This window comes from Rhinolophus sinicus, chromosome 6, assembly GCF_057876585.1.
Source record: "Rhinolophus sinicus isolate RSI-liver-muscle chromosome 6, RSI-T2T, whole genome shotgun sequence".
Lineage (NCBI taxonomy): Eukaryota > Metazoa > Chordata > Mammalia > Chiroptera > Rhinolophidae > Rhinolophus > Rhinolophus sinicus.
Window position 1 is genome coordinate 45,615,597 of NC_142506.1, and position 16,832 is coordinate 45,632,428.

The 16,832-nt window shown below is 39.3% G+C and overlaps 1 protein-coding gene across 5 annotated transcripts in view; it reads right to left on the reverse strand.

The window, feature by feature from the left end:
- The window catches only part of PCNX2 (pecanex 2), a 240,533-nt gene that overhangs the window by 195,748 nt on the left and 27,953 nt on the right, over nt 1-16,832 (reverse strand). For 4 of the 5 annotated variants that reach the window (XR_012490740.2, XM_019712884.3, XM_074316661.2 and 1 more), the window contains 4 exons: nt 13,796-14,001; nt 13,071-13,191; nt 12,339-12,375; nt 5,274-6,566 (listed from right to left, as the gene is read on the reverse strand). Coding sequence is in view for 4 of the 5 variants with exons in the window: in XM_019712884.3 (XP_019568443.3) it covers nt 5,274-6,566; nt 12,339-12,375; nt 13,071-13,191; nt 13,796-14,001 (1,657 nt within the window). In the remaining variant the exon portion in view is untranslated. Of the gene's footprint in view, nt 1-5,273; nt 6,567-7,384; nt 7,554-12,338; nt 12,376-13,070; nt 13,192-13,795; nt 14,002-16,832 lie in introns of those variants that run through there. The other variant, XM_074316660.2, reaches the window with a different exon arrangement.

Genomic DNA, 16,832 nt, shown 5'->3' on the forward strand with positions numbered 1-16,832 from the left:
TGTGTGTTAATATAATATTAAGTAGGAAATCAACATGAAAGCACTTGGAAATAAGTTACCAAAATTGAAACAATAGATAAAGAATCTAAGTAGTTCCTATGAATTCAGAATGCACTTAAATACATTTTTGTTTTATTAATTATGTAAATACCTAAATATATTTGAGAAACAGAAGAGTCTATGTGTTGGAGACATGTTGTTTAGACATTCACAGCCACCAACTACTTTATGTACCAATTTGGGGACTCGTCTGAAATGCCTCTATTGACCCTGGCTTATCAGGTTGAGAGTCATCAATTTAGATTACTTAGGCCTGAAAGGTTCATTAGTCATAAATGAACAGCATCAGATGAAAAAAAAAAATTACATAAACAAACCTGGCTATTTTGGAGCAAGATCCCATTTACTATTTTAAAATCTTATCAGTCTTTCCTTCTCACTCATTCTCCAAATCAAAATTTTCTAGCTAAAGGTAGAATTGGTCCCTTAATAAAGTAGGTACTTGGTAAGTAGAGCTGACTTGGAACTCCACGCTTGGCACTGTGGAAGAAGACACATGAGATGCTACACCTGCTCCTTGCCTTGAGAATATTTTCAGGTGAGTAAGAAGTCCAAGGTCAACAGGTACAGATGGCTTTTTAGAATCCTCTTTAAATGATGGACAAAAAATAAGATTCTTAGCTTACACCATTATCCCAAATGGAATCCTCCCCTAAGGGTCAGCCCTCCTTTGTCTGAGGACACCCCCCAATGGCCACTTTCAGGGTCACAGTGGCCACTGTGTTCCCATGACCAAAGACACCAACAGTTACCTTCTTCTGAGCAAAATTTTGCCTGAGACCATAACTGAGTGATTTGAACCCGCAGACACCCTTCAAGACATGCTGTTCAGAAAGCAAACCAAGGTCTGCCTAGAACCTCAAAAAGCAAAATTACGTTAGCTTCCCTGGTTATAAATGACATCGTTATGTATATAACGGAGTTGTTCATCCTTAGACTTCAAGTAATTAGAGAAACATTGCTGTCCTCATGTGAGTCCTGAAGATACATACTCTTACCACATCTGCAAAATACCATTAGAATTTCTTGGGTACAAAAATGTTTCCATTCCATTTGACAGCTTGTCAAGATAGAAGTTTTCACAGTTTTCATGAAACACATTTGTGAAAAAGTACTATCATAACAAATAGCTTCAGCCAGTAATCATGTCACATAACAAGCTGCAGAAAGGCACACTTAACACAGCTCTGCCCTTTCACACCACAAGAATTTGGAATCATTTCTTCACATCTCTTTATAGCTTAGTCTCTCCCTCTCTTAAATGGGTACATTACTCATATATGTCAACATAGAGACTATTTTTTCCTTTTCCTGTTAAAAATACATTTTTAGGAATGCTCTGCTTATAAAAACATACACATTAATTTTATAAAATTTAAAATAGAGAAAACAATTTAAATCACTCTTAACCCCACCATGCTGATATAGGAGCCAATTTGATACATATCATAGCAGTCTTTCTTTCTATGCACACACACTTGTTTTTTTACAAAAATTAAGTCATAATATGGATGTTGTTTTCTAATTGTTATATTTATCTTAAAGTATTGTAAATATTTAATGACATTAGACATTCTTCTATGTCATCCAAAAATATTAGTTCTATATTACATTGATACAGTATACTTTATTGAACTAGACCCCTATTGTTGTAAATTTAAATTGTTTCAATTTTTCTATACTATAGGTAATTCTTCAGTAAACATCTCTACATTAATTCATAATTATTTTCTTAGAAAGTCTAGAAAAGACTGAATATACAAATGGACAACGGCCAAAATATATATATATATAAATAAATATATATATAAAACTCTGACCCACAATATACAGCAACTGCCCCATAAACCAACCCATTGTCTCCAGCAACCATCCCAGGAAGCCAATATACTATGTACAAGTCACACTTGTAGGAAGTCAGACCACTATTTTTGGCAAACTCTCTAGGAAGCCAAACAATAACCCCTATAACAATCGGCCCCAAATGAGTAGGACTTGATTAATAACTGACAGCTTCCTTAATTTCTGTTCCTGCTTCCAACTTAGGACCAACCAGAGAAACCAAACACATGTCCCTAACCTATCACATGGGAGGCACTTGTCAGCCGCCTCCGGCTTCCCCAGGCCAACAGCCCCAATAGGAGCACACCAAGAACCTTCCATTTTCCACCATGAAGCTTCCCCACTCCTCTGGGTATCTCTGAGTCTCTGCCAAAACACAAGTGATGGAGGCTGACTCCCTTGCTATTGGGGGCTCTGAATAATAACAGCCTTTGCTTTTCTCATTTGGTGGGTCTTCCTATATCTCCACAAAGTAAAATAAAGCTGTATCAAAACCAAACCAAGCCATGGTTTTAAAGTCTTTTGATGAGTGTGTGGTTTTCCGTAGCCTGGAACTTTAGGATATCCCCAAGTCCTGAAGTAAACCCTCCAGCCCTGTGGAGAGGACCTGGGTAGGAAATAAGAGTACAGTAGAGAGAACTGGGAAATCACATATCTTTACAATCATGTCCAGTCTCAAGCACTGTTTCACTATCGAGCAGGAGAAAGATTAGGGAACATTCTCCAGGCTGCTGATATCACTAAATACTGTCATGTTGTTTTATAAATGCCCTCCAAATTGGGTTTTTAGATTACAATAAATAACAAATTACTTAGTGATAAAGGAGCAAGAAGACAATCTCTAAGACATAAGGCACCACTAGAAAACCATCTAATTTGCCATCATTAGCACTGACCACCTTCAGCAAGAACTACAAGACTCACTGTCCTTCTCTTTCATCCTCCTATTAAAAACCTCTGTCCTTTCCTGGAATCGGCATATAATCTACTCTGACTCCTCCCGTCCTGCTGTACTAGCAAGTACCCGACAACCAAGCCTCCTCCTTCCATAGAAAACCTCACAGCATCCATACTTTGAATGGCCCCTAGATTTCCAACTTGACACTGTTCTGATTGAACATGGCTGGTTGAAAATTTTAAGAAGAGCAGAAATTTAGATAAACAAACCAAATAAACCTTACATATGGCCTGAGGGGAGAACCAGAATAAAAGGCTGAAATTGATCAAGTAGCAAGACTTTTTACATATTTCTCTAACTGGATCCTCACAGTGAATCTGTAACATATTATTCCTGCTGTACTGAAGAAACTGTGACTCAGATGGATTTGGTAAGTTGTCCAAGCTCACCCAGGTGGCACCGCAAAACCAGAATTTGGCCCTGGGCAATCAGGTTCCATAGGCAGTGCTCCATGCACACGGCTTCCCGGGAAGACACACGTCATCGGGACCAGCATCGCCCAATATGGTAGCCAGTAGCCACGTGTGGCTATTTAAATAAATTAAAATTCAGTAAGATTAAAAATGCAGTTTCTCAGTTACACAATCCCCATTTCCAGTATGTAATCGGTACATGTGGCTAGAGCCTGTTGTGGTGGACAGAGATACGGCATATTTCCATCACTGTAGAAAGCTCTGCTGGACAGTGCTGGTCTAGATGAGTGAATCTTCATAATAGATGACAAATACCCAAATCTTACATCAGAAAGATTTTTACCCCCAAGTAACCAAAGCTTTCTTGTACTGCCCATGTCTGTTAAAAAGTTGAACTGAATTTTTCCTGTTCTTATTACTCTATATGCAAAATCACAGATATCCACCCATCACAAAATGGAGAACACATTCAGTTTACATAATTTAAATATTCAAACTTAATGAATTTTTAAGCAAGAATGGACCAATCACCAAGCAGGCAGTCCTTTCGGCAGAGTGTGGGAAAGACAAAAGAAACCAGAGCAAATAGCTGGGAGCTGCCAACATGGGGCCAGAGCGCCCCCTGGCGGTTCCCGCGAGCAGAGCACAGCCAGCAGCCTAGGCCAAGGCTGGCACTAGGAGATGCTACATCCTACAGCAAAGAAAGGAGCTGCCACGTGCCACCGCAACCTCCAGCGAGGGATGCTCCCACGGAGACGCTACCTCATCAGAGACACATGCAGAAATGTTGTACTCGAAAATTACAGAAACGTAGACATTTAAAGTGGAAAGACTGTGTGAAAACTCTAGTCCAGTGACATCATTTACCAGTGTGGGAATTGAGGCCCAGAGATACCCTGTTTCCCCCAAAATAAGACCTAGCTGGACAATCAGCTCTAATGTGTCTTTTGGAGCAAAAATTAATATAAGACCGGTTCTTATATTGTATTTTATAAGACCCGGTCTTGTATTATAGTAAAATAAGAATGGATCTTATATTAATTTTTGCTCCAAAAGACGCATTAGAGCTGATTGTCTGGTTAGGTCTTATTTTCGGGGAAACATGATAGTAAGCAATCAGAAAATGAATGAGTCCTATATTCATATAGGAAATAGACTTTAATTTTTATGAGCATTGGCTCTGGATCAAGACTGTCCGGGGTCAAAGCTCAGTTCCGGTACTTCCTATACTTATTAGACTAACTTGGGAAAGTTAGTGAAAATATCTGAGCTTCATCCATAAAAAAGGAATGACAATAGTACCTATAACACAAGGTTATGTGAGGCGTAAATGAGTTAATATGAGAATAATTGTATAATGTATTGTTCAAAATCGGAATGCTTTGGAGAGTGAAAGTCGGTGCTACTAATAATTATGTTGTCAAAACAAGTGTAAATGAGGACCCTGTCAGGCAAGCTACCGTATAGGGTCACCCTGTTAACATATGTAAAATGCTTAGGAGTACCTGGCATAAATCAAGAGCTGTGTGTCTGTTATACTGATGTATAGAACATGGGATAATTAGGGAATTCTGCATACAGGATTTGATAATGGAATTCAACAGAAAAGTGGATTGCCTTAACAGAAATTCACTTTACAATCAGCTTTCCCAGAATGCATCTAGCCTACACAGGAAGAGACAGACAGCTGCAACAAGTTCTTGTCACTGTGGTAGAACATAATTGCTTATTTCCTTGGAAATAAATATCCTGGCTTTCTAGGGCAGCCAAACATTCCTTTCTTTGCCTTAAAGTTCCTGGTGGTAACTTATACTTTCAATATATGCTCATCCCATAGCTTCATATTGGCACATTCAGCAAAAACCAGTTACAATGCCAGGCAACAAACAACTGCCTGATAGTTGTCCCACTATTTGCAAAGTCACATCACAGAAGGCAAATAACAAAGAGATGCATTGACTTCTCTGTACCATGAGGACGGAACTGATGGAGAACCTTACCTCTGAGAAGCCCGCTTTCTCTGTCCGGCTCTGCTGGGCCATTCCTTTGGGTAGTTGCCACCACCTTGGAACTATTGATTGATTCTAACAGGGAGACAAATTCCAGGAAGTTGGATTCATTTGGTGTTTGTCCTTCCTTGGCCTCTAGGTCAGATTTGGAAGTTGGTATTGTTTTGTCTTTATCGTTAACAATTTCTGTGGAACTTTTGCTCAGGAAGACATCTGTCCCACTATCCACACTGAGGACCCGGGCATGTCTCTTCTCGTGGCTGGTTTTACAAGAGGAGGGGTCAAGGTGAGCCTGGCCTTCCCTTCCCCGCTCGGACTCAGAGGCCACACTGGGTGTGAGTGGAGGGGCTGCTTCGCAGTGGTCTTCTGGGGGAGGTCTGCAGGCCTTTGCAGCAGTCAGAACGCCCCCAGATTCATCGCCAGAATGCTGAGTGGCGTCTGCCTCCACCCTCAGACTCTCTGGAGTCCTCTGCTTTCCACCGCCTTCCGGACACATAATGCCTCCTCCCTCATCCTCAGACAGCTCGAGGGTAATGACAGGAATTCTTCTCTGCTCCAGGTTTGCAGGACTGGCCACCCCTGGGGTAGCTGGCTCAGCCTCAGACTCTAACCCGCTTCTCTCAGTGCCCGTCACCTTCAGGTGGAGCGAGCTTTCCAAGTCTGTCATGGAGTTCGGAGTACTGCTCATGGTGATGACTATTTTAATGGGTTCGTGCAGGCTCAGTGGGTCCCCAGGTTGAGAAGTATCGATGAGAGTAACAGCTACGTCACTATCTGAATAGTCCACTTCCTGGTTTGACGAAGGGTCCACCTGCCGAAAAGTGACCACCGGCTCAGGCTCAGGTTTGGCGATAACAGTGTCACACTGAGGGCAGCTGCTGCTCACGCTGTCCTGAGGTGACCTGCTTTGCAACTGTTCCCTTATGGAGCCCTGGGCATAACTCACAGGTTCTGGAATCAGGACTGAATTCTCACTCCCCCACGGCTGGAAAGAAACATCTGTTTCTAGTAAGTCATACTGAGACAAAGACAGGTGTGGCAACTTCCTCAAGGTATCCGTCTCCTCTAGGCCACCCTCGGACCTGTGGCGGCAAGGGGGCTGCCCCTTGACTCCTCTTTCCTTCCCTTTATCACTTTGTTCTGCTACAACTGGTTTCGCTGGTATTGCTGACATTGTCATGGTTTCTGGCACATAAACTTTAGAAGCAGGTAAGCTTTCTGTTTTGATACCAGGTGAGGTAGATGACACTGGTGCTACAGGTTGGTCTTCTGACAGAATGACACCTAAAATAAACAACAACACCAACTTTATCCCCATCTGAGACGGATGAATAATGGCCCAGAGCAAGGCCTAATAACAAAACCAAAAATAGCACCAGCAACCCACACGATTGGATGCGTATTGAAAAAATATCTGTCCACGCGAAATTGTTCTTGAAATCTCTATATTTAAAATAATAATTCAGACTTTCAGCTTTTACTTTGTGGTGGCCTTGGGAAGCAGACTGGTATGATTTAAACAACATATCTGGCCTAGCAGTCAGAAAGTTCCTGGCTCTATTTCCTAGCTCTGTTACCTTGGACAAGTCATGGAATCCCTCTAAACCAAGATGTCTCAACTGTGGCACTACTGACATTTTGGACCAGATAATTAATTCTCTGTTGTGGGAGGCGTCCTGTGCATTGTAGGATGTTTAGCAGCACCCTTGGCCTTGACCCACTGGATGCCAGCAGCAACCCTGCCCTCAATCATGACAATGAAAAATGCCTCCAGACGTTGTCAAATGTTCTCCCAGGGAGCAAACCCCCAGCCCCAGTTGAGAACCACTACTCTAATCCCCAACCTCCTTATCTATAAAATGGGGATACTTTTACCAATCTCTTAAGGTTGCCATGGGGATCCGTGAGCATGGACAGGAAAGCACCAGCCTGAGGACTGGTCACGGGCTTGCTGGCGCCTTGACCCAAGGACAATAATAACAACCTCGCACTTCTGATGTGATTTATGTATTTTCAAAACATTATAAGTTACATCTGCAAACAATATTTACTTATGAAGGTGGCTGACAGTGAGCTCTGCCCTGCTTCCAGCTTTCCTGTACCTGTTGACAAGCCTACCATTCCCGAGCCTCTCAGGCTTGAAACTCTGGGGTTATGTTTTGGCTTTTCTTTCTCCCTTAGCCTACGGTCATTCAATGAATAAATGCCTTCAGTTCTTCCTTCACTTCTGTCATATTCTCTGGGAGCACAAGGGATGCATTGATTGAGGGTCTGCAAAACCACAAGGAAAACAGGATAAGCAACTTCTCATTTACTCAGATATTGGAGGAAAAAAATAAATAATACAACTCTTGGAGTAATATAAAATATTACATTATCAAAACAAATGGTCATATTATGGAAAAGGATGAAAAGAAATTTATGACAAACGTATTTTTTTAAATTACTGGTTGCTAGAGAGGCCCATTCAGTCTATGACCCTGGGGGTCTCACGGGGTAGGGCCCCAGAGCAGGCGGGGGTACATACACACTGTCCTCTGCCTGCAGGGGCACTTGGGTAGAAAGAATTGAGAGGCCCTGCCCTACCTACACGCTGTAGTCAAATGACCCACTCTGACTGCAACACAGCCTCTGGGCATGGTCCTCCCACCTGAATATCATCTCTCCTCACCCACTGAAGACCCCAACCAAGGCTTTATTCTTCCTACCCCTCCTTCAACACGGAACTCCCCATGATCACCTACACCAGAAATAAGCTCTCTTCTTCTGAATTCCTTAAGCATTTAATGTCTGTAAAACTAAGCTTCACTTACCACATACTCCTTAAACTGTAGTTTTATTTATGTACATTTAAATTATCTTCCCAACTAGATTGTATGGTTCTAGAAAAACAACCATTTTTTCCAGGAGGAAATATGTGTAAGGAGCTCGATGCACGAAACTGAAATCCAGAGAGACGTCAAAATTGGAGAAACAGATTTACTCATTATCATCACATAGATGATATTCAAAGATAGCTATGAGATCACCAACAGAGAGCTGGTATCTAAGGAAGAGAAAGGGGCCGAGGACCAATACTGAGGCACTCAAACCTTTAGTTGTCAAACAACTGAGGAGGACCAATCAAAGGACACTAAGAAAGAAGAAAATCAGGAAAATGTTTTATCATAAAAGCCAAGAGAAGAAAGTTGGACAACTACAATTTATTGCATATAAATGAATAGTCATATTGTGGCTGGTAAATGGGTCTTTTGTGAATATGTTATCATGTCATATCTCAGTGCCTGCTCAACTCTAAGCAAAAATGGTAATAATTAATGTAATGTCCTACTTGGAAAACTCAGAAAAGTTAGGCTAAAGCGACACAACCAAGATATTGCTTAACAATGAAATCTAATTGAATATAGTCATCTGGCTTCCACCCTTCACACTCTTTAATTGTAAAAACACACTGTAATACTAAGAAAAACTGTATCAAGAAAGACACTATGACAAAACTACATGATCATGTCAATAAATGCATAAAAAACATTTTGCAAAAATCCAATGCCCTTTCGTGAAAATACTAAGATTAGAAGGGAACTTCCTCAACCTGATACAGGCTATTTATGAAACACCCAAAGCTAACATCATATTTAATGGTGAAAGACTGAATGCTTTCTCTGTAAGATTTAAAACAAGGCAATGATGTTCACTCTCACCACTTGTAATCAACATTGTACTGGAAATTCTAGCTAGTGCAATTAGTTAAGAAAAATAAATAAAAGACAACTAGATTAGAAAAAGAAAAGCAAAGGATCTCTATTCATAAATATCATTTTGTATATAGAAAATCCTAAGGAATCTACTAAAAGCATTCTAGATTTAATAAACATTCAAGAAGTTTGTACAATTAAAATCGATGTACAAAAATCAGTAATATTTTTATACACAAGCAATGAACAATCTAAAATGAAATTAAGAATGTAATTCCAGTTATAACAACATCTAAAAAAATACTTAGGAATAAGTTTAACAAAGAAGGGCAAAACCATGTACATCGAAGACTACAAAGCACTGTCAAAAAAAATAAATCAGACGATCCAAATGGAGAGATATGCCATGTTCATGGACTGGAAAACAAATATTGTTAAGATGGCAATTTTCACCAAATTTATCTAGAGTCAACACTATCCTTATCAATATTACAGCCATCTATTTCCAGAAATTGATAGGTCACATGGAAATGTAAGGGACCCAGAACATTCAAAATAAAGTCAGAGAACTCACAATTCACAATTTCAAAACATTTTACACAGATAAAATAATCAAGACAGTGTGATACTGGCATAAAAATAGATATATAGATTAAAAGAATAGAATTCAAAGTCCAAAAATAAACCCTTACATGGATGGTTAATTGATTTTCAAAAGGGGGCCAGGACAAGTTAATGGGGAAAGCAATAGTCTTTTCAACAAATGGTGCTAGACCAACTCATAAACATAAGCAAAATAATTAAGTTGGACCCTTACTTCACATCATACAAAAAAATCAACTCAAAATGGATCATAGACCTGAATATGAGAGCTACAACTATAAAACTCTTAGAACAAAACACAGGAATATATCTTCTTCACCTTGATTTTGGCAATGGTTTCTTACATATGACACCAAAACCCCAAACAACAAAATAAAAAATAGATAAAGTATACTTCATGAAAATTAAGAACTTTTGTGCTTCAAAGGACCCCCACAAATAGTAACAAAACAACCCTCAGAATGGGAGAAAATATTTGTAAATATATCTGATACGGGACTTGTATCCAAAATGTATAAAGAACTCTTACAACTCACCAAAAATACAATGCGATTAAAAACTGGGCAAAGGACTTGAATAGACATTTACCAACATCAAAATGAAACCATTAGTCAGTCAACATTAGAAAACATCAACAGCTTTATTAATTAGGGAAATGCAAATCAACGCCACAATGAGATGCCATTTCACTCCCACTAGGATGGCCATAATAAAAAATATAGACAATAACAAGTGTTGTCAGGGACACCGATAAACCGTGACCCTCATATATTGATGGTGGGAATGAAAAGTGATACATCTGCTCTCTAAAACAGTCTCGCAGTTCCTCAAATGGTTAAACATAGAGTACTAATGACTCTATGTTTAATACTATGCATCATACTACACGACTCAGCAATTCCATTCGTGGGTATATACCCAGAAGAATAAAAACACATGTCCACACAAACACATGCACATGAGTATTCATTGGAGCATCATCACAATAGCCAACAAGTACAAACAAACCAAATGTCCATCAGCTAGTAAATGGATAAATACAATTCGGTATGTCCATTCAGTGGAATACTATTTGGCAATAAAAAGAAATGAAGTGATGTACTGATACATGAACATGAACATGAATGTACTGATACATGCTACAACATGAATGAACCTTGAAAATGTTATTCAAATTTTAAAAAGCCAGTTCCCAAAAAATGCATATTATATGATTCTATTTCTATGAAATGTCCAGAACAGGCAAATCTATAGAGACAGAAAGTGCATTAGTGGTTTCCTAGGGCTGATGGAAATGGGGAGGTTAATGGGTAATAGCTAAGTGGTTCGGAGTTTCTTTTCAAGGTCATGAAAATATTCTAAAATTGATTGTGATGATACATATACAACTCTGCGAATATACTAAAAGCCATTGAATTATACATTTTAAATGAGTGAATTGTGTGGCATCTAAATTATATCTCAAAAGAGCTGTCAAAAAAAGAAAGACATTGTCGATTTTAACAACAAAAGGAATTGGATACTAGGATGGTATATTATGAGACTGGTGTATGAAAAAAAATTGCTGTAGCGCAGTGTTGCGGAGAAATACTAGATTTAGTAGTCAGGTATGGATCTGCACATTTTACATTTTACTTGTTATGACTCAGAATGGAATGATGCATCAAAATCCCTTATTGGAATGCTTAGTACACAGAAGGAAGGAAGGAACAGTTTCAACTGAAATGGTCAAGTTTAAAGGCAAGAAGAGACATCGAAAGGATGTAACAGAAAGGTGTTAATGGCAGCAGTACAGCTCATCTGGAAGAAGATATAATTTAACACGAGGAAAGCGCGTGTGTCTGTCTCTGTGTGTGTAAAAATTGACAGGAAACAACACTGCTGTGAGACATTGTGCGTAACTAAAATATCTGAAGCCTAACTAAGGTGTATGTATTTTATTTCAGTAGTGGTAGTATAGGAAAAAGAATTTGGATAATCCTTTACATATTATTATATATTATATAATACATACTATTATATTATTGTACATTATTATATAATAATATTGTATATTATAATATTGTATACTAATATACAATAATAATATTATATTATTAGCTGAGTGATAAAAAAAGAAGCTTCATTTTAGGTTTTCAGGGACATGGTGCTAATTTCAGCTATTTTCCAAAAAATAAAACTTTAAAACTATTTTCAAAATTTAAATAAAGCCTATGTTTCTGTTTGTAGTAGTACTGGGGGGGAAAATTGCAAAGAAAAGGGTTAATTCAACCTCCAAAAGTTCTTTTCTAAGTCTTCTGAAGGTATTCATAAGAGAGTAAAATGAAATCTCAGTAAAAAAGTAAAACAAAAACTTGAAGGGTTAAAAGAAAGTTCCCAGAAACAAAATTTGTAACTTGAAAGAAATGCAGATATACAGAATTTGACATAATTTCCTCTGTCATTTTACAATGTACTATAATAAAATTTGTATGTTGATGATAAATCTATCCTGTTTTATATCTGTTATGAGATATGAAGTGAGGCACAGATTGGAAAAAGGACAATGAAATATCACAATTTGAATGTAGACACGAGATACAAATTCTAATGGGAAATAATTAAACTTAAGGGGAAAAGAAATTAAGTTAATATAATTATGTAGTCTTAGGTATAGTTCTTATTTTCAATTATTTCACTGACATTCTGTTTTATAAAAAATATTTTTCACTTCGGATAATGCTATGATAAAATATTAAATGATGACAACAAACAATACCTTTGAGGTCTTCGGCTGTTTCCTGTGCCAGCAACTCCTAAATAAACGAAAGGATGAAAATCAATACATGATTCAGCTCATTGCGCATTTCCAGGGAGTCGGCAGCCACTGTTTTTCTAAAGGACATGTGGGGAAGAGACGATAGTGTCCACTCTGCTTAAGTTTCTCATAAAACGGGTAGCAAAAATGAATACAAAAATATACATATGTAAGTGTAGACATCTAAGAGCACTGTGCTATGATAAAAGGGAGTTTAGTAATTAAACAAAAAAGGAGAAGGAATGATGTGCTACTTTATAATAAAATTTATCTAGACAAAAGGGAATTTATTGATTTTCCAAGACACAAGCGTGGTCTAAAGTGTAGAGGTGATGCTGACTCCAGAGGAAGCCATTGCAAATATGGTGACTTCGATGAAATACAGGGGAAGGGACAGGAAAGTGAAAGTCTGTAAATGGGCTCTTGCGGCCAGAGTGGCAGCTTGGCAGGGTGGGGCGGAACACAGGAGGCCAGTGGGTGTGCTTCCAACACATGACTGGGTGTTTACCTTACGGCCCAAGCACGCCCCCCAGATCGCCTCCTCCCTCTGAGCTGGGATGCTCCACAGGCTCAAAGGCCAGTATTTATAAGCAGTGTGCATGGAAGCAACAGCCACGGCCCCTGCACACTCCCATGCGTGGGATCCACACACAGCAACATAAAGAAAGAGAACCAGAAAAACCGACCACTAACCAATAGCCCTGAAGAGTGAGGAGAGTTGGTGCTTTGCCCTCTGGCGCTGCCAGGGAGTGGAGGCACAGAGCGGATTTGATCAGCCTCTTCCTTTTTGCCATTGTTCATCGGCCTGTTATTGCTAATCCAACAGGAGAAACAAAGGGTGGTGACATCATCAGATAGAATGCTGACTCTTTCGGTACCAGTCCCCAAACAATTTTTTTCCTAGAGTCCACTTTGTCATAATCACTGCATATAAATTGTTTTTAAGAAAGAGTAATTAATAAACATTACTTTAAAATAAGACATGCTCTCTTAAGGAACTATAAGAATATCAGAAATAAGGGCAAGAATGGTGACAGTGATACTCGAAAATTACTTTTAATATTTCAGTTCTATGCAATATGTTACTTTTATATTAACAAACATAAGGTTCTTTTAGAAAACACTCTGGCACACAAAGCATTGAAATGACGAGATAAAAACACTGAAGTAAAATATTTTGTTGTGCTGAGACTAATGCAAATGAATTCCAGAGCATGGTTTAAGGTCATATTAATTGTTAAACCATCTTGATTATCAGTATCAATTTTATGCTTAAGTGTGTGTTTACATATAAGAAAAGTGTATATATTTATATATAAAAGTTGGCATATTTTCATAAACTAATAAACGAGAAAAATCATTTTTATCAAAATGAAAACATTTAAATTATGAACTAATGCAGAAATTAGAAATGTTACCTTGGGTTTTTGGGAGTAGTTATGTGTTCACTGTTGGCGTCTTTGCCTCTCCTTGGCTTTTCTTTCTTTCTGGAGGGCCTTTGCTGAATTACTTCTCCTCTATCAAACATGACATGTAGGCGATAGCTGACCAATTTGATTATTGTGAAGAATAGAGTCACTGAACTGCAGTAAAAAAATACAGTGATGGCATTTGGAGGAAAAGCCTAAAGATGAGAAAAGGAAAAAACAATCATTTGCTGACAGTATTATCTTTTGTTTTAAATCTGAAAGCATTTATGGACTATTTATTGAGCATAACTTGGGCAAAATTTCAAATTATATTCATTTTATAACTTTTCCTGTTCATAATACCTGAGGAGAAAGAGCTGCCCTCTTTTTTGTCTTTCTTCTAAAGTCTTTCTTGTTTCTCAGGTTCTGGTACTAGTGGAATCGATGACCAACATTTGACTTGCAGGCAGGGGCCCCACAGAACAACCAATAGATAAATTCTATTGAGCCTCTGCATTTTCTACTACCTTTCTTCCATACCTAATCGGATCTCCCTGTGCATCTAGTCTTAAAGGCCCAGAGAAAGGTCTTTGAGGTGCTGTTTCCTCCAACAAAACCCAACAAGCTTTGTGGAGAACAGAGGAGGAGGGATGGAGAATGGTTGGTGTAATGTCCCCTTCCTTCCCTCCCTCTTCTCCCACTGGGTTAACACCATTAGGCCATGATTTCCCTACCGGTGTGATGCAGGCGCGGTGACACAAAAGGATGGGCTGCTTCTAAAAGGAAGAGGGATGTTTCCATCAGTGAAAAAGAATCTTAGCATTGTCAACAAAAGTTGCTGCCAGCAATCCAATGCCAACTGGAGTCCCCAACCTGGGGTGTAGTAAAAGGAGAAACTTCATTCAGGTAAAATAGTTTGCATCCAGGGAAATGGACCCTCTGGTGAAAACTGAAAGTGCACACCTCAGAAACAAAGGGGAAGTCGGCTTATATAGAAAAAGTACGTGCCCTGGTCTCTGATTGGTCTGTTTTTATGCAAATGAGGAATAAAATTTGCAGTTTGATTGGTCCAAATAGCAATCCTGATTGGTCGGAATCATATGTATTCTGATTGGTCATTATGAAGCCCCTTTAACTGGAGAGGGATATATGCAAACGAGGATATAGCTATGTGGCTCCAATTAAATGGGGCAGGTCTCAGCCCATTGGTGGAACTATGATTCCAGGAATTTCCTTTATAAAGTTTGGCTCAGGTGGCAGGAACGCAGTGCAGGAAGCTTGGCAGCTCAGTTTGTGGCTTTTCCCTGATATGCACTGGGCATAAGAGGCCTCTGTCAGCAACGGCTGCTGGACTCTGGTTATAAATTTTGGGCCCAGTAAATCACAAGGAGTTCTTTTTGGCATGTATTTCTTCTTGGGGTCAAAGCATGAAGAACATGGTGAAGGTCAGCTCAATTCTGTCCAATTCCCTCAAGAAACAAAAATAACCACCGGAGTCTATGTAATTGGCCCACTATATAGGATCCCCCACATACATTCCAAGTTCTCTCCCAGGACCATGGACCATTGCAGGTTCTCTGGTCCCTCCTAAATTAAATTCTGATCTTTTGGGAGGGAAATGGATCGCTGAGTGTCCCAACACGATATAAAGGACAGCCTCAGTAAACAGCAAGACCATTTTATCAATGCACCTAAATGAAGGGTCCCAGCAATAGTGCTGAGTCCAGTCTATGCTGCGACCTAGAACACAGCTAGGCCTGTAGACAAATGGTGTAGCCCAAACCCACTCCCATCCAGCCCTGCACAACCTGCCATGGTCCTACCTGATGGTTTTCTGCCTAGGCAAGACTGTCCCTAATAGAGAACAGCCAAACAAAAAGAACAACAAAGAAAGAGGAAAACTATCACCAACACGTAAGAGCTGAAGTGAGGAATTTTCACTTCATTTCACTGCAATGCTTTTACTTCATGGGGGAAAAGGTCCACACTGAATATAAATTAATAATTAAGTGAATGAGAGAGATTAAATAAGATCATGATGATGATGATGATGCTGACAGCTGGCTAGATAAAGTCAGGTCCCCTTCCCGGAAGCAGGTGAGTTCACAGTTACACAGGTACGTCCTAATGAGAAGCTGTGAAGAACCTCAAGCTGTGTACAGAGAAGTTGAAAAAAAGAGAGAGTGACAGGGGACACTAAGTGCCCCCAACACTTTTCCTTAACATGTCTGTATAGTTCAGGTCTAAAAAATTTAGGCTAGTGATTGAGTTTGAGGAAATTGATAAAGAAGGAATAAATCACAGCAATGTCCACGAGAATATATTAGAACATTGTCATATAAAATTATATTCAAAGGTTGTTTGAATTATAATGAAACTTGGGCTTCACAGGGGTTCAGTTAGTAGGGGTAGCAGAGAGAGTCAATGCTCACTAAATATTCCCCATGCTCCCCTACATTTCCCAGCCTCCCCTGTAGTCAGGCTGGGGCCAAATGACTACTTTTAGCCCATGGACTATGAGCAGAGGTGGCCAGTGTCACTTCTAAGCATGACAATCATGAGCTAGGGCCTTCCTCCATCTCCCCCTTCTCCTCTTTAGTGGGTAATCTCAGAAGCCATGTTTTCCAGATCATTCATCCACAAGATCACAGAGCTTCCTGCAGCCTGCGTACTTAGGTGATTCTGTGGGACAGGCCCTTACTGACCCGAGATGGACATGTACTGGGAGTGCGACATAAATGTTTGATTCATCAGACCACTAAGACTGGGGTTTTGCCTGCTGTGGCAGCTCTCATTGCTTCACCTAATTAATACCGGTGGTTCCACTTTCATAAGGAAGCTTCCATTCAAATCAGGTTAGAGACAAATTAGAAAAAAAACACCTCTAAGGTATTGAGAAGAGACTGCCAGGGAAGAAGGGTGAGAGAGAAAATATTATATATGGATGCCTGGAAAACTCATTTGGAAAAGCACTGACTTGCCACAGTAAGAAGAGATACGACTTTTTAGTTTATCCTCAAAGTATGGACTACAGCTTTAGCTTGGT